General features: G+C 39.3%; 1 protein-coding gene across 1 annotated transcript; it reads left to right on the top strand.

Moving 5' to 3' along the window:
* Positions 1-1,825: 1,825 nt before the first annotated feature.
* GHITM (growth hormone inducible transmembrane protein) lies at positions 1,826-18,389 on the top strand. Its single transcript, XM_060034676.1, has 9 exons — positions 1,826-1,961; positions 3,316-3,480; positions 4,482-4,581; positions 6,154-6,265; positions 6,693-6,834; positions 10,065-10,173; positions 15,076-15,264; positions 15,723-15,894; positions 17,416-18,389. Exons 2-9 carry the CDS (start codon positions 3,352-3,354, stop codon positions 17,498-17,500), a joined length of 1,038 nt encoding a protein of 345 aa, XP_059890659.1. The 5' UTR covers positions 1,826-1,961; positions 3,316-3,351; the 3' UTR covers positions 17,501-18,389.
* Positions 18,390-22,300: the final 3,911 nt, after the last annotated feature.

Here is a 22,300-nt window from a genome sequence, read left to right as displayed (position 1 = left end):
ATTTGTGATTCATGACTTTTTATCTTATCTGTCCTATGCTCCAAGGTCTTAGAAGCAGAGAAATTACAATTTAACACTTCATACTGAGTTTTATCTACTTCCCCCACATTTGTACCTCATCCTGTAATCTATCTCTAAACTAATGGTGCAATTATCCACACAGTTTCACTCAATTCAGAACAGAGGGATTATCCTGGGTGCCTCCCTCTTCCTTATCAGTGATAGTCATCAGTCATTAAAACCTGTAAATTCCTCCTTAGTCGTTTATCTCTGTCATACACCCCTTCTCTGTCCCTCTGTCTTAATTCCAGCCTTCATCACTTTTTGCTTAAACAATTGCAGTAAATTCCCAATTGGTTTCAAAGTCAATGAAACCTCTCCTCCCTCCACACTAAGCATATCTTCCCAAGGATGTGACAAGGTAACTCTCCTGCCTCAAAACATTTAACAGCTGTGGAAACAACACTAGCCCCATAGGTAAGAAAAGGAAACATGAAATCAGAAATGTTTCTTCTTTTTTGAAGATAATAAACTTTAATCAATAATCTTGAAGCAATTCACTAAGACTTAAAAAGGTATTTCGTTTATTCAGGTACTGTGTTGTGAATGCCTTCTCTTTGCTGGTAACAGAAGCTCTAGGGGAAAAATAGCACTAAGGGAACTAAACAGAGAACTTATTTGCTAGCTGATTAAATTGGGTGAAGATCTAAAGTAAGATTAAATTGATCATGCTCGATCTGTTCACTATCTCAAGCGACAGATTTCTCCAGTGTTTTCCTGCCATTTTCAGAGTGAATAAGACCTGTGTGCTGCCAAGCTGTTTTATTACCCACATAAAACGCAAACCTTTTTGTTTGTCAAGATTTACATGGTTAGAGGATTATCGTAAATCACAATTAACAATAGTTTAGGAGATTAGGTTCATGAATTTTACATGTTATTAATCACCTTATCGAAATAGTGCCCGTCTAGGGTTTTACGCAGATTTATTTTTCTTCTTAGTACTTATCACTAACAAACATTTTGTCTATTTTCTTGTCTCCACCAGAAAGTAAACGCCATAAGGGCAAGGAGTTTGTTTTGCCAAAACAATGGTACAATATGTCTTTTATTTGTATGTATCCCTAGTACAGAATTTGGTACAACGTGAGCCTCAGTAAATATTTGTTTAACGCGTAAATGAGAATGATAGGAGGGGAAAATCTTCCTCACGTAGCCAAGAAATGGTTTTTCAACTTACAAATTACATGCATACGAATAGATCTCAAAACAACCCTGGGTAAGAGGCAGAGCCTGTTGTACCAACCTATTATACTAGCTAGTATTCACTGAACCTTGAAAATGTGTCATGGGGAGGTCACAAAGCAATGAAAGAACTCCTAAAATCCGGCCAGGCGGCTCTCCCACCTCGTGCGACTCAGCTCCTTTTGTAGATTTCACATCCGCCGCAAGAAACCCGTTGGCTCCGGTCTGAAACTGCCAATTTGGCACACTATCTGGAAATAAATTCTTGACAAGAGGAAAGAAACGGGACGAAGGAATAATTTTTAATTCTCATACTACCCTCTTTCAATTTTAAAATAATTTTTTAACTGCTGCAAGTGAAACTGTTGAGAGAAAAACGAAGGTGAGCTCCGCTACCCAGAGCTAAAATGGCTGAAATGCCTTCTCTGCCCACACCCGCGATGGACGTTGACTGCGAGGCTCCCAACAATCCTCCACTGGCCCCGCCCCTACAACTAGGAACCCCTCCTTCCTACTACCCGCCCTTCCGTTAGGCCTCCGCTCATGATTGGCTGTCCGTAGTGTTTGCGACTTCTCCGGATGTTGCGTCACGCAGCGAGCTAAAGAGACTGCGCTCACAATCAGTAAGAGGTGGGCAGAGGGCGCGAGAGGTGGTGGTCGTTGCGTTTCGCCGGCCCGGAAGGGGAACTGCGCGCTTGAGTTGACCAGGGACTGAGGTAAGGCTCCCCCGGGCCGTGAGGCACCGCGATCCACCGTACTACTGACAACCGGCCCCGTTGGGCCGCTGCGTGTGTGTGGGGAGGACTGGAGGCGGCGGCGCTGCGGGCTGCGTCACGGGCTGGCGGCGTGTCAGGGCCGTCCTGCAGGTGACCGGGTGGAGGGGACGGCGACTTCGGGGCCTGGGGCAGGCGGGCAGGGGCCCGCTGTCTCTGCCTGCTTCTCCCTGGGCAGCGAGGTGCTGAATCATCCCCGCGGCCGGGCCGCCCAGGCGCCGCTGTGGTAGATAAGGGGGTGCCTGCGGCTGGTGTGCTGTGGAGTGCGTTGACTTTGGGAGGCTAGAGTTTTTGCTGCCGGGCTCTCATCCGAGTCTTGGGATCCGAGCTCATCGATGCACACGAAAGCGTACGGGGTCGGTAATAGTATCTATTTTGTAGTTAAGGCACCTGAGTCTCAGGGATCAAACATTCGCACGAGGTCACTTCTAGCCTATGATAGAAGTAGAATTCCCACTCTGGAGGCCTCTCTGAGCTGGTGCTCCTCAGTAGATATGTTGAGGTATGAGAGGCACAGCATCTTTAGGCTGAGATGATGTAATGCCACGAAAGTGCTAGAATGATTCGGTATTTTTCCAAAGAATAGGTGTCAGTTTTGCACACCCCTCGCAGATCCCGTGGCAGAGTTGGAAGTACATTCAGATAGGTATTTAAAAGCAAAGATTCTTAGCTTTTGGGGTGCTAGTTAAAATACATATTACTGTGTCTTATTCCAAGGGGTTAAATCATTAGGACCGAAGTTAGACCTAGGAATCTACATTTTTAAGGTGCATCTCAGGTGGTTTCAATACTTTGAATATTTTTACATCATATTTTGAAGGGAAGTAATACTTCGCATGCTTGGTTTCCACCGATGTTTTATAACCTTCCAATGTAGTATGACCTTGAAGAGTTAATCACTTCTTGGATGACATTTTTCCTCTGTTCAGAAGTTATTCTTAGCCCTTTTTTAAATTTTCCCACTGAATGCTGGTATAAATCTTCAGACAAAACCACATGTATAAAATCCATCACACACCCCTTAATTCTCTTGATATTAAATCCACTCTGTATTGGACACATAAAAGTCATTCCTCTTGTTATTGTTCCGATTGGGATTTAAACCCATTTTGGTGGTCCATCCCAAACCAGTTCTGTGGGATGGATATCTTGAACTAACAAGGGACAAGCAGAGTATTCATCATTATCATTTTAAAAGGTCACTTTATTTCACCTTTTCTCCTAAGAGATGATTGGTTCTTTCTTAGAGCCGGTGGGTTGGTTAATGGGTGATTTTTTTGTCTCTGTCTCTAACTAGCATTTCAGATCTGCTTGGTAAACCTGGTGCACCACCATGCTGGCCGCAAGACTTGTGTGTCTCCGGACACTACCTTCCAGGGTTTTCCACCCAGCTCTCACCAGGGCCTCCCCTGTTGTGAAGAATTCCATCACGAAAAATCAGTGGCTCTTACCACCCAGCAGGGTAAAGATAATCTGAATATTTTTATATTGTCTGTCTCTCTGTATGCTCCTGGGACCATTTTTTTGACAGATTGTGAAGCTCCCTATTCTACCATTAGTGATTTACTGAAACAGCTGTGAAAATGTACCAAATCAGCTCTTTCTCCCTATTAGTGTTCTGTTCCATCTTTATCATATATGAAAAAGAACTCCTGTAACTTCTCCTTTACTTACAGCTCTTGGAATTTCTCATTCAGAGAATTTAGAGTAATTTGTGAAGGGTTGAGAGCTGTATGGTTGAACAGAGAGATCGTGGAGCCTATTTTCAAAAGCTTAAGAATATTACGATTTGGCCAATAACTTATTAATAAGTTACTAAACATGTCATTTCAGCTCTTGTTTAGAGAATGGTAAAACAAAATCTGTCAAGTTAGAGAGAAACCCATTTCCTTTTGTAGTAGATTTCTGCTCTAGCATTCAAATTAGGAGTATAAATTTTGAAATGTGAGGTAGATAAGGAAATATACAGAAGCTAGAAGAGACAACTTTTTTCTCTTAAATTAACTGTTCCACTGTTGAAAAAGAGCTAAAATAGAGGTAGTAGTCATCCATCCCTTTGGCTTTGTGTTAAAGGAAGGATTGAGCCCATTTCCCAGATGAAAAAATGCAGCTAATACTTACTGAATGCGTATCTTTTAAAAGTTAGTGTTTAAAATATGATAATTCTAGAGATATAAATAAAATTTGTAGTTTATGAAATAAACAGTTCTGAAACCTGAACTAAGAAGTTAGGTTGTAATGAATTAGTGAATCACTTCGAAGATAGAGCACAAGTAGGGTCTACATTTAATTTTTTAGATTGGCTAACATACTTTCATAGTGAAGTATGTATGACTTACATACATAGAAAGTACCAAGTTACATTATACAGAGTTTTCTAGGATGATGAGATTCTCTGTTTTATTTTGTTGTTAACATTCTTTTGGTGTGGGTGGTGTGTGTCTTTGTTTCCATGTGTATCAGGAATATGCCACCAAGACAAGACTTGGAATTCGTCGTGGGAAAACTAGCCAAGAACTCAAGGAGGCAGCTTTGGAGCCATCACTGGAAAAAATATTTAAAAGTAGGTGCCAGCCTTTAGTAAACTCGTGTTTTAAAAAAAGGTCCATGAACAGCCTCCTTAAAGTATATGCAAACTTGTACATATGTGCATTTTGTGAGAATAAGGGCAGTCATCCTCAGGTATCTGATGACCCTGAAAAGATTGGTACTTCACACTGAGCTCAGTGGTCCCCAGTCACGTTTCTTCCAGAAAAAAATTTTACTTTCACCATTTTTTTTTAAGAATTATTAGGTAATGTGCCGTGATCTGAAAGTTATAATCTGTTATTGAAGTTCATTTGAAGCCACGTAGAATCTTACTTCAAACATAATATTTGTATATGTTTCAGGTCAAGAGTAAATCACCAAAACATAGATGTTAATAAAAAGCTAGTTGTTCAAGAGGGGTCATCTTGATTGACTGCCCATTTAGGGCCTCTCAGGAAGCAATACCCTAATGACATCAGTTTGGTTCACAGTTTGGATTTCAGCTTTGCAAGTTCAGAATCTAGATTGGTAATCTACCCAAAATCAAAGAACACTACTGCTCCTTAACAGCCTTGCAAAAGGTCAATACCCATCTTCCCTGACTTAAAATGGAGTTATGTCCTGATAAACCCATCATAAGTTGAAGATGTCCTGAAGTTCAAAATATATTTAATATACCTAACTTACCAAATATCATAGCTTAGCCTAGCCTACCTTAAGCGTGTTCAGAATACTTAACATTAACCTACAGTTGGGCAAAATTACCTAACACTAAGCCTATTTTATAATTAAGTGTTGAATCCTTCCTGTGATTTATTGAATCCTGAAAGTGAAAAATAGAATTGTTGGGTGAGTACAGAATGGTTATAAGTGTATCGGCTGTTTACCCTCATGATCAACTCGCTGACTGGGTGCCGCTGCCCAGCATCACAAGGGAGTATCGTACTGCATGACAGTAGCCCAGGAAAAGATCAAAATTAAAAATTCAAAGTACAGTTTCTACTTGAATGCATATTGTTTTTTAAAAATCTTAAGTTGGGGACCATCTGTATTTTAAAATGGGAGAGAGCCCCAGTTGGCATCCCTCAGGGCATTTCTGTCGGTCAGTTGGCCCTAGAAACCAAACTATATGAATCATAGCAACAGTGTAGTAACATTCTTAGGGAACAAACTTTGACTAAAGGGAGCAAGATGCTCTTTGTGAATACCTCCATCCAGTTAAGAGTTGATAAATTATTTCCTCTCGGTACTCTAAAAACCAAGAGCACACTCTCCCTTGATCCTGCTGCATAAACACTAATTACATTTTTCTTTGTTTCATTTTTTTTCTTGACTCCATGTAAAGCATCATCTTTGTTTAAAGCACTTTGGACACAATATTAAATATAACGTGATGTTAACATGTTTTTCTCATCTTTATTTTCTAAGAGTGTCACGAGAACACACATCTCTTATGAATAAAATAACATACATCACAGAAGTACCCCTACATCTACAGATACACCACCTCCGCAAATTTTGTTAGAGTGAACTTAAAGATTAATTAAGTCTAATCATTTTAGTCAAGACAGCAGTATTAACTTGCATTTCCTCCTGTGTTCTTCAGTTGATCAGATGGGAAGATGGTTTATTGCTGGAGGGGCTGCTGTTGGTCTTGGAGCTTTGTGCTACTATGGCTTGGGAATGTCTAATGAGATTGGAGCTCTTGAAAAAGCCGTGTAAGTAAATTGTTCTCAAACAATTCGTGCCTTAAAGGTTCCAGTTTTCTTCTCATCCTTATCTTTCACCACTTTTGGAGTATTTTATGTCCAGTGTTCCAACTATGTGGAAATATACATGAAAAAAAATAGAATCTCTCATTTCCTTGGCATATATTTATTCAAACAATAAATAAAAATCTTTTACCAAGGTTATATATGTTTAAGCAAGAAGCAAATGTGTTGTTTTATATATGTGCCAAGGGCTTATATGTTTTATATTACTTAATTTTTTATGGTAACTCCAACATGCATCATTATTTCCATGATACTGGAATAAGATTTAGAGCAATAAAGTGATATTTCTCAAGATCTCCCACCTAGTAAATGATTCAACCAAAATTCACATTCATAATTCTATAAATTAACTGTGTTGTGTTTCTTACAGAATTTGGCCTCAGTATGTGAAGGATAGAATTCATACCACCTATATGTACTTAGCAGGAAGTATCGGCATAACAGCTTTGTCTGCCCTGGCAGTGAATAGAACTCCTGCCCTCATGAACTTCATGATGAGAGGCTCTTGGGTGGTAAGTTAGCTTGTTTTTGTTTTCCTTTCCCACTAAATAGCAAAAGATTAAATGAAAACTATCGGAGGAGGGGATTAAATGGAAAGAATACCTTACTATATTAAACAGATCTTTGTTCAAGTAATATATGAATTATTAGTGCAGCTGAAACAAAGTAGGAAATACCTTCTTAGGCAAGTCAGCTATTATTCCTTGTTGAATATGTATTTTAGTAGCAGCAAAGATGTTGGAACCTAAACTTACAGGAACATTCTACTTATCTAGCAGCAGATATCAAACAGCTCTATTTTGTAGTAATTTACTAAAAAATAAAGCCGATGAAAATCCATCTTATGTGGCACATATATACAGTGGAATATTAGCCATAAAAAGAAACAAAATTGAGTTATTTGTAGTGAGGTGGATGGACCTAGAGTCTGTCAGACAGAGTGAGTCAGAAAGAGGAAAACAAATACCGTATGCTAACACATATGGAATCTAAAAGAAAAAAAATGGTTCTGAAGAACTTAGGGGCAGGACAGGAATAAAGACGCAGACGCAGAGAATGGACGGGGAGGGGGAAGGGTAAGCTGGGACGAAGTGAGAGAGTGGCATGGACATGTATACACTACCAAACGTAAAATAGATAGCTAGTGGGAAGCAGCCGCATAGCACAGGGAGATCAGATCAGCTCGGTGCTTTGCGACCACCTAGAGGGGTGGGATAGGGAGGGTGGGACGGAGACGCAAGAGGGAAGAGTTATGGGGATATATGTATACATATAGCTGATTCACTTTGTTATACAGCAGCAACTAATACACCATTGTAAAGCAATTATACTCCAATAAAGATGTTAAAAAAAAATCCATCTTAGAGGTCAGTGGAGAATAGCTGTCACAAAAACCCAAGCACTCTATACTACTAGGAGTAGAATAGTGCTGGCACTATTCTGAACTTTTCTTGACCCTATATAAGGTTTTATATTCAGTGAGAGTTTCTTGAGCATTTGTTGTTTTACTAGCATTTTTTTATTTTAGTAGGAGAGGACAGGGTAGTCGAGTTTTGTGAAAAAAAAACAGCTTGGGCAAAGGAGAGGAGGTAGTCATTACAAGTGACTTTATAATCCCATTCAAGTGAAGTTTAAGTGTTTGAGGTCTGGAGTGTGAAGAAGACACAAATAGAAAGGGTGTGTTTGATTGCCGAGCTGAGGAGAGCACCTAAGCGGTTAGAGGCCATTGCAGATACTAGAACAGCAAAAGTATGATTTGTATTTGAGCTTTAAGAACTAATGTGGAAGAGACAGGAAGCAAGTGTACCAGCTGTGCCTTTTCAAGGTCTAAAATGATGGTAATGCAAACTAGAGAAACGAGTGTGAGACTGGAAGGGAATGGGAGATGGGAAAGTTTATATAACACACACTTCCCACAGCACATTCCCACTGATTCTTCCCATGGGCAACCCAGATCCCTATGACTTCCAAATCTGTAATGTTTCCACTATTCTGTACTTTCCAAAAGGAGAACCATTTGCAGTTGTGTAGCCATTTAGACACTTCAGTAGTAGGGTCTTGCTTCTCAGATGGGTGTCATGAATCTCCTAGCCTAGAGGTTATTGAAGGCACAGAATCAACTTGTTGCATTCTCATCAGGTATGTCAGTTTTAATCAGAGGTAAACAATTTAAAGCAATGCTTTTGTAATAAAGCAAACATGAAAGATTAAAATATACAAAAGAGTTTAGCCCCTAAAATAAGACTTCAAGGAGGTTTTGTGCTTGGGCCACCATATTCTCAGGTGCTTGTGGGCATAAGATCAGTCTCACCTGCCTTTAGGGCTGCTTAAGTAAAATAGTTTAGAAAGCCAGACAGGTGCTACGGAGAGGAAGAAGCCTTTGGGAGGTGACAGACATACACACAGATAATGTCAAAGTTTGTACCAAGTGCTTTTGGAACAGAGTAGAGACATCTGACACTGCTTATTACAGCCAGGGTACCTACTAGAAAAACTTTTCAGGCAAAGAGGTAATCCTTGAATATGTCAACCAGATAGGAAGGACGTATTTTTAGGCACAATAAACAAAATTAAAGAGGTGTGAAACTGGGGCATGTTTGCAGCCTACCAGTTCAGTGTACCTGGAGTGTAGAGTATGGGAAGGTAAAAGGCAAAAAATGAACCTGGATGTTGAAGGACTTTAAAAGAAAAATATATAATTGTGTTAAATATCCTGAAAATGCTTTGCATAGAGATAGATGAAGTAGCTTTTAGTAATTGTTTCTCCATTGGAAGGTGGTGAAGTAGAACCCAGCGTGCTTTTCTGTGTTATGAGTGAAGGCTTTCGCATTCTCAGCAAAAACAGCTGTTATGTTTACCTGTACTTTACCTCAGGGGTTGCCCGTTCAGATGCCCATGGGTTAGTCATAATGCAGATGAGTGAGGCAGGCCTGGTATGTCACGTGGGATTTTGGCATCTAGAGAAAGCCTTCCAACTAAATGCGTTCTCGCTCAATTGTTTTTTGAATAGTTGGCCAAACAAAACATCTGCTGCCTGATCTTGCCCAAGGGCTGCAAGTTTGCAATTTCTGCTTTAAATTTCCTGAAGATTGATTATCATCTTTCATTACAAACATTTCTTCCTTGTTATGCACAAGGAATATTTAAATGTATAACAATGGAAATCGAAGATAGACAAAGAAAGGGGATGAGGGCCAATTCAGCCAGAAAATTGGGAGGATAGAAATGTAGAATCTTATTTCTCATCTTTTCCATGTGCTGCTTTTTTTCAGGTTTTCATTTAGCAAATATAGAGTTTGAGACAATGTGAGAGATATATATATATATATATATATATTCTAATTGGTGTATCATGACTAACTTTTTTAATATTACTTGTGCTATACCAAAATAAATATAATTAAAAATAATTATTCTGGGATTTTTAAAGGGGTTTTGTTATACCTTTGTCTAACAGGAATAAAATTTTTTAAAGATGATGTTATCTTCCAGAGCTCTACTCATTCACTTAAAGTTGTCTGGAAAACTTTATGTATGATAGTAGGGGGTGCTCTTGCTAATTTGACCAAACTGAAATAAGCACAAGGCCTTTTAATGTGCTAGAAAAATATAGGATTCTGTTTATTACCGTTCATCTTTTTAAACATGGTTTATTGGAGGGACTAACTGGACTTGGAACCTGTGAGTTTCTACTTTGTTGTTGTATAAGGATCAATTTTTCTTAGTAATACATGTCTTTCAGACAATTGGTGCAACCTTTGCAGCCATGATTGGAGCTGGAATGCTGGTCCAGTCGATATCATATGACCAGAGCCCAGGCCCAAAGCATCTTGCTTGGTTACTACATTCTGGTATGTTCTGTTTTACAATTGTTGTTAAACAATCTTAAACACTGCCTTTTTTGATGGCTCTTCACAGTCGTAAATGATATGTACACAATTTAATTAAGCCTCATGTCTGCTAAATACTTACGGTTTTCTGCACTTATTCCTGGTAGTATTATTGCCAGATCTCCACTCTGGAAAGTTAATGATTCTGATACTAAGACCATGGACAGCCCCAGTATTACACTTGCCTCTGGTGACAGTCTAGTATATGCAGAGATTTCCTTTTATGTGTTTTGTCTAATACCAGTAGGATTTCAGATCTGATACACATCACTTGAGAATTGTTCTTGTTGTATATCTTTAGAAAAATAAGAAACTGGGGGTCTCTACCAGAGAAGGAGGACATAAGATGTGTGAAAGAATAGGAGCAGAGGTTTTTGCAGCGGAGCATTGAGAAGAAGAAAGCAGTCAAAAAGATCTTTGGAAATTCACTTTTGTGTGTGATGTGGTTAGCTGGGTCAGTAGATAGTTTTTGGCACAAAGTTACTGTGGGCAGGACAGAGGCTGTCCAACCCTGGTATTGTGGAACAGTATTAATATTCCTTTACGTATATGTAATATTTTCCCTAATTATGGAAAGACAAATATTTTAAAGTTTACATGAAGTATTTTCCATTGCAAGTATCCCAGGGTATTGTGCCTCTGGGTTGAGTAAAGAACACCAGATGCAGAAACAAAAATGCTCTAGATGCATGATCTTTACCACAAGCCAAGAGAAATTTTATAAGCATTTCCATGAAAATTCCAGGGAGACAGACTGAAATGTTTTTAACGTGGGTTAATAAATGGAAATTAGTTTTGGGGTACCCAGTATGATGAATTTCCAGTGTGAAATACATCATTTGTATTCTTCATGTGCTGGCTTTGTTTTGGTGAATGTGAGAGAGCATGACTTCCCAGCCTTGGTTTTCAAGCCTCTCTTCCATTAGGTCTTAGGTAATTCAACCATAGATATTTTCCATGGACCTTTACAAGACAGAACTTTTGTGGTTGGGAGGGCGATGGTCCCAATATTTTCTTCTAATACCAGTAACCTGCTTTTAAGAAAAAAAATACTTAAAACGTAGTGTGTGCATTTGCTATAAAATTTAATATCTCTTAGTGCCATATAAATATTCAAGGATTATTCAACGTCTTAGCCAGTAAATAGAGTTCTACACCTGTTTCCCATTTTAGACACTGTTTCCTTGAATAAACAGGTTCAGTGTCATTTTATCTCTGATAAATAGTAGATCCACTTGTTGAATTAAAGTAGCTATGTAGTTTTAATTCGAGCTAGAATAAGTAAGCCTTTCTACCTGTGTTGCTTAGAAAACCTCTTCTTATCTGATATTATTGTAACATATAAATTACTTAAGTTCTGGGTGGTTTTTGGGGGGGGTTTTTTGGTTTTTTTTTTTTTTGTGGTACGCAGGCCTCTCACTGTTGCCTCTCCCGTTGCGGAGCACAGGCTCCGGACACGCAGGCTCAGCGGCCATGGCTCACGGGCCCAGCTGCTCCGCGGCATGTGGGATCTTCCCAGACCGGGGCACAAACCCGTGTCCCCTGCATTGGCAGGCGGACTCTCAACCACTGCGCCACCAGGGAAACCCAGTTCTGGGTGTCTTATGTGTGTTGGAGCGCAGTCCCCAAGGCCACCCATTCATTCAGCAATTTGTTAGATGGAGTCACAGGACTCAGCATATAGTTACACTCACAGCTAAGGTTTATTACAGTGAAAGGATACACAACAGGATCAGAAAGGGAGAAAGATACAGGCAAAGTCTAGAGTGTGGAGAAATCCACACACAGGCTTTCAGTGCTGTCTCCCCCCTTTGAGGGCACACGGCAAGAATGCGAAATGTGCAGTAACATGTACAATGTTTCTGCCCAGGGAAGCCCATTAGAGACTCAGCACCCAAGGTTTTTATTGGGGGCTGACCATTTAGGGACCCTCCTAGCAACTACCAAAATCCAGACTCCCAGAAGGAAAGCAGGCATTCAGCATAACTCATTTTTTGCATAAATAGTCTAACCCTAAGGTTCTAGAGAATGGTTCCAGTGCCAAGTTCTCAGATGCCAGCCAAGGACTAACCTTGCAAGCAGGTCTCGGTAAAGGTAGGCTTAGGTCTGCTGTGTTAACCCTTTCTTGTGCAGTATGAATGCCATTTTTTTCTTTTTTTAATTTGTTTTCAGAATTTGCTTTATTCTTCATAAACATCTTGGGAAGCTGTGTGTGCAGGCATTAGCCTGTCCATATGTTCATGGATGAGGAAGCTGAGGCTGGGTGAAGTCACACAGCAGGAAGTGCCAAAGTCAAGACTGACACCCCCAATGTTATTCCTTTTTTTCTTTTCTTTTTTTTTCCATAAATTTATTATTTATTTGTTTATTTTTGGCTGCATTGGGCCTTCGTTGCTATGCGCAGGCTTTTCCCTAGTTGCGATAAGTGGGGGCTGCTCTTCGTTGTGGTGTGCGGGCTTCTCATTGCAGTGGCTTCTCTTGTTGCGGAGCATGGGCTCTAGGCACGTGGGCTTCAGTAGTTGTGGCACGCAGGCTCAGTAGTTGTGGCTTGTGGCTTCTAGAGCGCAGGCTCAGCAGTTGTGGCGCACAGGCTTAGTTGCTCCGCGGCATGTGGGATCTTCCTGGACCAGGGCTCGAACCCATGTCTCCTGCACTGGCGGGTGGATTCTTAACCACTGCGCCACCAGGGAAGCCCCCAATGTTATTTCTTAAAGTCCAACTCTCTGTCTAATTCTTCATTCACTGGCATGATGGAGTTTCAGACCCCTTTAATCCAAAGTGGATGACCTAAGGGCAACCACTCACAGAGTCAAAGAGACATCAAAGCCAGGTTTTGACCCAGGATAAACATCCCAATGCATTCTATTTTCATTTTTCATACAGATGTTTAATACCTTGTGGACACAGCTGTGGTCTCAATCAGGCCTAAGTGATATTGTGCAAGAATTACTGAAACGCTCGCTGAAAGCTAGTCTCTTCTGTGTTTTTCCCCTGCTTTATTGAGATATAACTGATACATGATATTGTATAAGTTTAAGGCATACAACATGTTGATTTGACACATTTATATATTACAAAATGATTACTACCATAGCATTAACCTTCATTTCGTATTTACCGTATCTTTTTTATGATGAGAACATTGAAGATCTACTCTCTTAGCAGCATTTATGATGTGGTATTATTAGCTGTAATCATGATGTACATTACGTCCTCAAACTTGTTAATCATAACTGGAAGCTTGTACCCCTTGACAGGTATCTCCGCATTTTCGTCTCTCCCCAGCCCGTAGTAACCACCACTATGCTCTGTGTTTCTCTGTTTGACTTTTTTAGATTCCACGTATAAGTGAGATCATACGATATTTGTCTTTCTCTGTCCGACTTATTTCACTTAGCATAATGCCCTCAAGATCCATCTGTATTGTCAAGAAGTGCAACATTTCATTCTTTTTTGAGTCTGAATAATATTCCATTGTTTATATATACCGCATCTTCTTTATCCATCCATCCATTGACAAACACTTGGGTTGTTTTCATATCCTGATTTCAGTTCCTTTGCTTATAAACCCAGAATTGAGATTGCTGGATCATATGATAGTTGTGTTTATTTTTTGAGGAACCTTCATACTTGTTTTCCCCAGTGGATGTACTAATTTCCTGAAGGGCAGTTTTCATTCACAATAATAATGTTGAGCTATTCTTTTTAGTTTTGTAATTGATTTGTCCTTAAGCAGCAAACATCTATTGCCATTTAAGATTTCTATCAGTATCATTGGAAAAAATCTCAATAATCTCCTTGAAAGTTTTTCTTAAAATTTTGCTGTCAGTTGCAAAACTGATAGGAATTCTGATAGAAATGTCATACAGACGAATTTCTATCCAATGTCTTTCCTAGAGCAAAAAATTTTTTAATTTTTCATCATCATGTGATAAAATATGCCCTATTACTTGATCTAGAAATGTTAGTCTCAAGAGACACACTGGTATTAAAATTTCAGTGTGAAGGTAGCTCTGTGCTTATTCCATGAGTTCAACTATGCACATTTAATGTTTAAGAAAAGGGTATAGTTGAGAATTCTCTGGCTGTCTAGTGGTTAGGACTCTGTGCTTCCACTGTAGGGGACCCAGGTTCAATCCTTGGTTGGGGAACGAAGATCCCACAAGTCACATGGTACTGCCAAAAAAAAAAAAAAAGAAAAGGATATAGCTTGTTCTACTCAATACGGAAAGAATGCCTTATCTGAGATCTGTTTTTTTTAAATAAAAGATTTCTATTTACCTTTGCTAATGAAATTATTGTTACTATCCTTTGGGTGGACATGTTTATAAATATCTAACAACTAAAATTGCTTTTTCCAGCTGTGATTACATTCCCTATTACACAAGGTAACAGCAGCATCTGTCCGTGAAGTTCCTACTTTAAGATTAGCATCATATACTTATTCTTTCCTTTTACTGTGTTCTCTTTCAGCACAGTAGATTTGACCTTCATTTATTTTAAGCCTTTCATCTCAGTTCTTCCAAATGTGAATATTGTTATAAAGACTATTGGTAGACTCAGATCCAAATAATGAACTACACTGAATTTGACTTAGTTACTAAAACTCTAGATTAGTGTTTTTACTTGTGTGAGTTTTGACTGATTGACTAGGAATCGTGTTAGTTGTGATTTAGAATTTAGGTAGGTACAAGTTTTAGTTGTGGGGTTTGGGGATAGTGTCACCTAAATAAGGAGAAGACTTCTTGTAATCATATTGTTTAACTATAAGCTACAATATGTTCAGATGGCATGTTAGAAGAAGCATTTTCCTTTTGGTTGTTGTTTAGTAAATATTTAACTGCCTGCTTGCTCTTTCTCCAGGTGTGATGGGTGCAGTGGTGGCTCCTCTGACGATATTAGGGGGGCCTCTTCTCATCAGAGCCGCATGGTACACAGCTGGTGTTGTGGGAGGCCTCTCCACTGTGGCCATGTGTGCACCCAGTGAGAAGTTTTTGAACATGGGAGCACCCCTGGGCGTGGGCCTGGGTGTCGTCTTTGTGTCCTCACTAGGTAAGCCACTGTGCTTTGACGCTTGGTTCTTGGTTCATGATGTCCTAAAATCATCTGACATACTCAGGTATCCTAATGGAGAGAATTTAGTAAGTGTCATTTTTAAAAGTTGGTTAAAACATATATGCTAATTTGACTGGATTTGCTCGTTTGGCATCATGGCAAACCATTATTATTGGTTTTACCAAATACATGTAAAATGGGAAAGTTGGTCTGGAGAACATGAAAATTGCTCTGATGCAGGAACTTTCCTATAATGTGGGCAAGTGACCCATTGCAAGAATGAGTATAATGGGTTTTGAACTGAATGTATGTAAAATTAGAGCACATACTCGGATGTTTCCCTATCTGTGCAACATGCCAAAGAAGAAAACTTTTTTAAGTGATGCTGATTGTAAATCCAGTTACAGAAAAATCCTTTTTCCCAGAAAAACTTTTTTTCCCCATTTTGATTTCAGGATCTATGTTTCTTCCACCTACCACTGTGGCTGGCGCCACGCTGTACTCGGTAGCAATTTATGGTGGATTAGTTCTTTTCAGCATGTTTCTTCTGTATGATACACAGAAAGTAATCAAGCGTGCAGAAGTAGTACCAGTGTATGGAGTTCAAAAATATGATCCCATCAATTCGTAAGTAGCCTTTAATGTCTTTTCTTTGTTGCATAAGGACATTTGTGTTTCTTTGGCCTATTTTGTTTTATGACTGTGTTAGTTTCCAAGGACTGCTATAACAAATTATATAAACTGGCTGATTTAAAACAACAGAAATTTATTCTCTCATAGTTCCAGAGTCCAGAAGTCTGAAATCAAGGTATCATCAGGGTTGGTACCTTCTGAGGGCCCTAGGGGAGAATCTCCTCCATGCCTCTCTCCTAGCTTCTTGTCATGGCCAGCCATCCTTGGCATTCCTTGGCTTGTAGATATATCACTCTAATCTTTACTCCTGTCCTCATATGATGTTCTCCCTGTATCTCTGTCTCTTATAATGATGCCATATTGAATTAAGGCTCACCCTTCTCCAGTATTACCTCCTCTTAACTCACATCTTAATTATAATCGCAAAGACCCTATTCCCAAGTAACGTCACATTCACAGGTACCACAGATTAGGACTTGAACATATCTTTTGAGTTCAACCTGCAACAATGACTTTGTTGAATTTTACTATTTTATTTCTGTTATTATTTGGTCTGTTCTCTTTCCTTAGTAAGCTATGTATACACAGAACATTTGATTATATTGCAACTAAGTGTAATAATTAGGTATATATTCAATTGATTCAGAGTATTTTACCTATTTTGTTGATTAGCCTTATAGTGCTTTTGTTGGTCAATTAATTTTGCGTGTGTGTTTGTGTAATTTATATTTAACAGACTTTAAAACTGAAGAAAAGATGTATTAGTCAAGTGTTATTTTTGGAAAGTGTACATAATTGAAATTTTTAATAGAAAAGCCTATTTTATTAAAAATTGGAAACACTTCAATTTTTAATTTTTTATTAAAAATTGAAAATTCCATTTTGGAGATATTCAACTGTAGCTGATGTTGTGTTGTACAATAATGCTTTTTCCTTTCCTTGGCCTCTCCACCAAAGTAGGTTATTTTATTTAAGTAATTTCCTTGAGTTTCATGGTGTCTATCACATTTTTTAAAGTCATTTATTTTTATTTCTTTAAAACTTAATGTAATGATTTTTTTAAACATTGCTATAATGCTCACAGATTTGTGGCAGGTTTTTTGGGGGTAATCAGGGGAGGCATTGAAGGGAGTGTGTTATATTTTTAAATGCCAGACTTGTGTCTGACACATTTTTGTGAAGGTGTTTCTTTGGTTTTTATTTTGATTATTTCAGTGTCTATCACCCATTTCTTTTCTTTTTAAAGCAAGATATTGTACTCATAGTAGAGTGTCAGAGAATATAATGATTTTTAAAACTGCCCTTTAACACTTAAAAGATTAATCTGCCAAAAGAAAAATCTTGATAGTTTTCTAGTCTAGGACTTCCTTAGTTGGCGTCTTTTTTAAAATTTCCATTTCATATACCTGGGACAAATAATCAGTGTTGCGCTTTCTTCTCTCCTACATTACGAAATAGTTTTTGTCATTGTTACAAGAATTACATCATATTTAACAGGCATAATTTCTTTTCTAGGATGCTGGGAATCTACATGGATACATTAAACATATTTATGCGAATTGCCAGTATTCTAGCAACTGGAGGCAACAGAAAGAAATGAAGTGACTCAGCTTCTGACTTCCTTAACACATCTGGCTTGTTTAATAGGGGCAGATATTCTTTAAATAGTTTGTGCAAGCAGCTTTCGTTGAAGTTTAGAAGATAAGAACTTGTCAACATGTTTCAGGTGTTCCAGTAATGTGATGCTTCAGGTCTGCTTTTTCTTCTGGAGAATAAATTCAGTAGTTCTCTTCCAAATAGCACACACATTTTCAATTCTTGTGTTTGAGTAATTCTAAAATGTTCTAATGAATATGAAAACCAAGTTTTGTGTTGCAGGAATTTAAGTATTTTATCTATTTTTAAATTTATTTGGTTAAGTGAAATTTAGCAAACTTGTATACCTGCATTTTTCATTTTGGATTGCAGAATATTAGCAAGTAATGTCATAAGTGATGTAGGGGTTTGGTAAAGGGACCAGAGAGAAGTAAAGCGACACCTGCAGTCTTTCTTTGAATACTTAGAACTTAGCGCTTGTGTAGTTGTGGTGAGCCAGTGAGGGGGTCTGGATGTTTGGAAACAAGTCATGGCTGTACATCTGCTGAACTTATCAGAAGCACTGAGCAGAAAACAAAGACATAGGTGATTCTCCAGGCTCTCCTTACGACGTGGATGTGATCATGTTTGGCTTCTCATTGTTTGACACTGTTAGGAGAGTCCACAGTGCTAATCATGTGGAGAATTCCTGTTACATATATTATGTGTGTGTGTAAGTCTTACTTTTGAATCGTCTAGTAGAACAAAATATCCTTAAAACACTCAGGAAAATAATATTCGAAGCAGGAAAATTGTTGCATTTTAAGTATACAAACAATATGTGCATAGTTGCTGAATATTTTTGCAAATTTATTGAAATGTTTAAAGGAATAAATGCTTGCCTTTCTTATCTCTTCAGGCTTTAACTTTTATATCAGAAAAGCCTATTCGTGGTTTACACTTGAGATTATGAAAGCAGTTTTCCCCCTCAGATTTAGTTTCTTGCATTCCCTCTCAGAGGAATCACTAAAAAAAGGAAGGCAGGGCTTCCCTGGTGGTGCAGTGGTTAAGAATCCGCCTGCCAATTCAGGGGACATGGGTTCGAGCCCTGGTCCGGGAAGATCCCACATACCGCTGAGCAACTAAGCCCGTGCACCACAGCTACTGAGCCTGCGCTCTAGAGCCCGCAAGCCACAACTACTGAGCCCGTGTGCCTAGAGCCCATGCTCCGCAACAAGAGAAGCCACCGCAATGAGAAGCCTGTGCACCTCGACGAAGAGTGGCCCCCGCTCGCTGCAACTAGAGAAAGCCCGCGCACAGCAACGAAGACCCAACGCAGCCAAAAATAAATAAATTAAATAAATAAATTTATTTAAAAAAAGAAGGCGGCAAAGCGAGGCTTCTTTCATGAACTGTATCAATCAAAAATGTAATGGAGAAAATGCTTCACTAGAGTTTCCCCTAGCAGAATTCTCCTTTCCTCCATAGGCCATTATTTAACTCTCTTGTGCCATTTATAAGTTTTTTGATACAGAAGAGTTATTTTTGGAAGTTCTTATGAATGAAATAAGTGTATGATTATTGAGATAGTTGGTGTTTTGACAAATATTTACTACAGTAATCCATAAATAACTATTCTCCCCACCTCAAGTTACATAGGATGCCTATTTCTGAAATAATAATGGTTCTAGCCAGATGGTGATTGGTCTGTAATTTTTCCAGCTGAACCATATGCATGTTATTGAATAGGAGATTTGTTCAAGAAAGCAACTTAATCCCTTACTGATGTAGTATATAGAGTATGGTATGATTATAACTATGGTCCTTACAGCTAGACTGCATTTATCTGAACCCCAGCTCTTCCACTTATTCCTTACATGACCTTTGGCAAATGACTTAACCTCTCTGTGCCCATTTCCTTATCTGTAAGATGAAGATGATACAGAACCTACCTCAGGGTTAAGGTGAAATGTGCAGGCACTTAGTAAACGCTATGTAAGTTTTAGCTGCTGTTGCTGGCTGGTTTTGAAGGGTTTTTTCCTAAGAAAGATCTATGAAACTTCTGTGTGTTCCCTTCTCTACCGTAGCCCCTGTACAGTGTGATCTTCGAGTGAAATCTTACCGGTCCTGTTGTCAGTCACGTTTTAGCACACAAAGTTTATATCCTTATGTTGGGATGATATACACACAACACAAAATGATATAATTTCAACAGTGGTATCAGGCAAAGGCTTATCTAGAAAATAAAGGGGGTTTTTTTGTTTATTTTTTTTAATGACAGCATTTTATTATAGCACTTTTTCTGATTTTGCTAAGACAGTGAAGACTTCAATATAAAATGTGAATATAAGTTAAAATATTATAATAAGACTTAAATGATAACAGAAGAAAAATCACTATTTCTTTGGCTACTGTTAACATACCACTGGGGTTTTTTCCTCACATCACTCAAGGGAAGAGTGGAGACCTGCAAATTGATGGGCTTTAGGCAAAAAAAAAAAAAAAAAAAAAAAAAAAAATCCATTTCTCATTTTCTGAAACATCATCTGATCTCCTAGGAAGGGTGTCGTGTCTTTATTAGCTCATTAGTCATGCTACCTGTTCTAAGATGCAGTATTTGTCAGACTTCATTTCTGAAATGTGTGTTCCATTTCATGATTTTTTTCCACCAAACGAAACAGCGTATCTTTAAATCAGTGGCATCTTAGAATTGAAGAAATAATGGCATTTTTCAATGATTTGTTTTCCATTTCTAATAGTTCATTGTCCTGTAGGAACTGGTATCTGATGATTCAGAGAGAATCTTCCACAACCTAGCCCCACCCAGTTATGTACTTCATACAGGTTGAATTGGACTGATTTCCCAGCAATGCAGAATGACTTCCAAACAGGAATGCCAGTAGAAGTTGAGAGAGAAAGATTTTGTGGTTTGGCGTGATCTGGCTGTTCATAAAAGGGATTAACGACTTGGTTCAGTTCAGTACTCCTTGAAGGAATGAACTCTTAGCACCAACTGTGGGGAGAAACCAGGGTGAATGAGACCCTTTTCACCCTGCTGTCACAGCCTGGCTGGGGGCTTGTCAGCTAGAAGACAGCATCAGATGGGCAGAGGCAGTGGGTGGTGGCCAGGAGAGATCTCATAGTGAGAGAGGGCCGTTGGCCCTGCTGACCTTTGAGCAGGGAATGCTGGAGACAGAAACCCTTACTGTTGGTGGGGAATTTTGTGCCTGAACACAGCAGCATTAAAATTTTTTTTTTTTTTTTTTTTGCTGTATAGTTGATTTATAATGTGTCACTTTGTACAGCAAAGTGACTCAGTTATACACCTATATACAGTTTTTTTATATGCTTTTCCATTATGGTTTATCACAAGGTATTGAATATAATACCCTGTGCTGTACATTAGGGCCTTGTTGTTTATCCATTCTACATGTAATAGTTTGCATCTACCAACCCCAAATTTCCAGTCCATCCCTTTTCCTACCCCCATAACGGCATTAATCTTTACAAGTCACTTTTTTTAAGAGATCAGGTCAAGAGATAGGCACTCTATTTGGTACCATGTTGCTAAAATATGAGAAACAGCAATAAATGACCCAAGGTAATTGTGAAGTGATTATTCAGAAACTACAAAAGCATTATGGAGACTACTCACTACAAGAGTTCAGAGAAAGGGGGCAGTTTCACTATGCTGAGTGCCCACAGGAACACAGGTGTCCTACACACACCAGCACAGAAAGGCTGGGGGCTGGAGGGGGCTCCCAGCTTTGGTGGGAAGGGGCATGTCCGGGGCAGCCTTCCCGCAAAGCATCATGGGAAGCATCTGGACCTACTTTGCAGAGAACCCAGCCTTCTCCGCCTGCAAACCAAATGTGTTTGTGACTCTACTTGTGTGCTCACAAATTATGTCACCCTTATACTGGGTGCCTCAGAAAAGAAGTATGGTCACCTACCTCATTTAAGTAGAAGACGTATTTAAAAAGAAGTTGGGGGATTCCTTAGCGGTCCCATGGTTAGGAATCCACGTTTCCTCTGCAGGGGGCACGGGTTCGAACCCTGGTCAGGGAACTAAGATCCCTCATGCTGTTTGGCACGGCCAAAAAAAGAAAGAAAAACAAAGTTGGAGAAATTATGACAAGATTTTCACTCTTGTTATTTCTAAGTGGCAGAAGAAATGGGCATTTGGAAGGGAAATGGGGTGTTCAGTATCTTTTTCAGTATATTATATCTGCCCATAAGTAGTTTTTTAGAAAAGTAAGTCCATATGGAGAGAAAATACATTGAACACCTCAAAAGAAGCTTTTCAGATTTTAGGAACTTAGTGGGAAAGCAGAAACTCTCTCCACCCTGTGGCCTTTGGCACCATCTCACCTCTGAGTGGAACTGAACCCAGAACCTTCAAGGCCCTTTTAGCCCTGAGGTGCTGTGTCTGCAGTGACATCAGGGTTGAAGTTTAGCCCAGGATGGCAGGGCTCTGTCAGCACCTTGCGCATCCGCCTGGTCCTAGTGCTTCCAGGAGTGGGGCAAGAGTAAGGGAAGGGGACACCTCTCCTCTGGGAAGCCTGCTGCCAAACCTGCAAAGCATGCAACAGACACTGACAAACAGGATCCATCCCAACCCCACCTGCCGTTCTCCAGCTCCAAACGCTGGCAAAAGCCGGAAACCTTGGCATCCTCCCTCCTCCCCATTGCCCAAGTCAGTGGCACTTGCTTTGCTGGTCCTCTCACCCTTCTCCATCAAAATCCACACGTGTGGGTGAGTCTGCTATCAGTCCTTTAGACCTGAATTTCAGTGTTTATTTCTTCTTTGCCCCAAATCGTGGCA

Source organism: Delphinus delphis, chromosome 16, assembly GCF_949987515.2.
Source record: "Delphinus delphis chromosome 16, mDelDel1.2, whole genome shotgun sequence".
NCBI lineage: Eukaryota > Metazoa > Chordata > Mammalia > Artiodactyla > Delphinidae > Delphinus > Delphinus delphis.
This window is presented reverse-complemented; position numbering and strand designations above follow the sequence as displayed.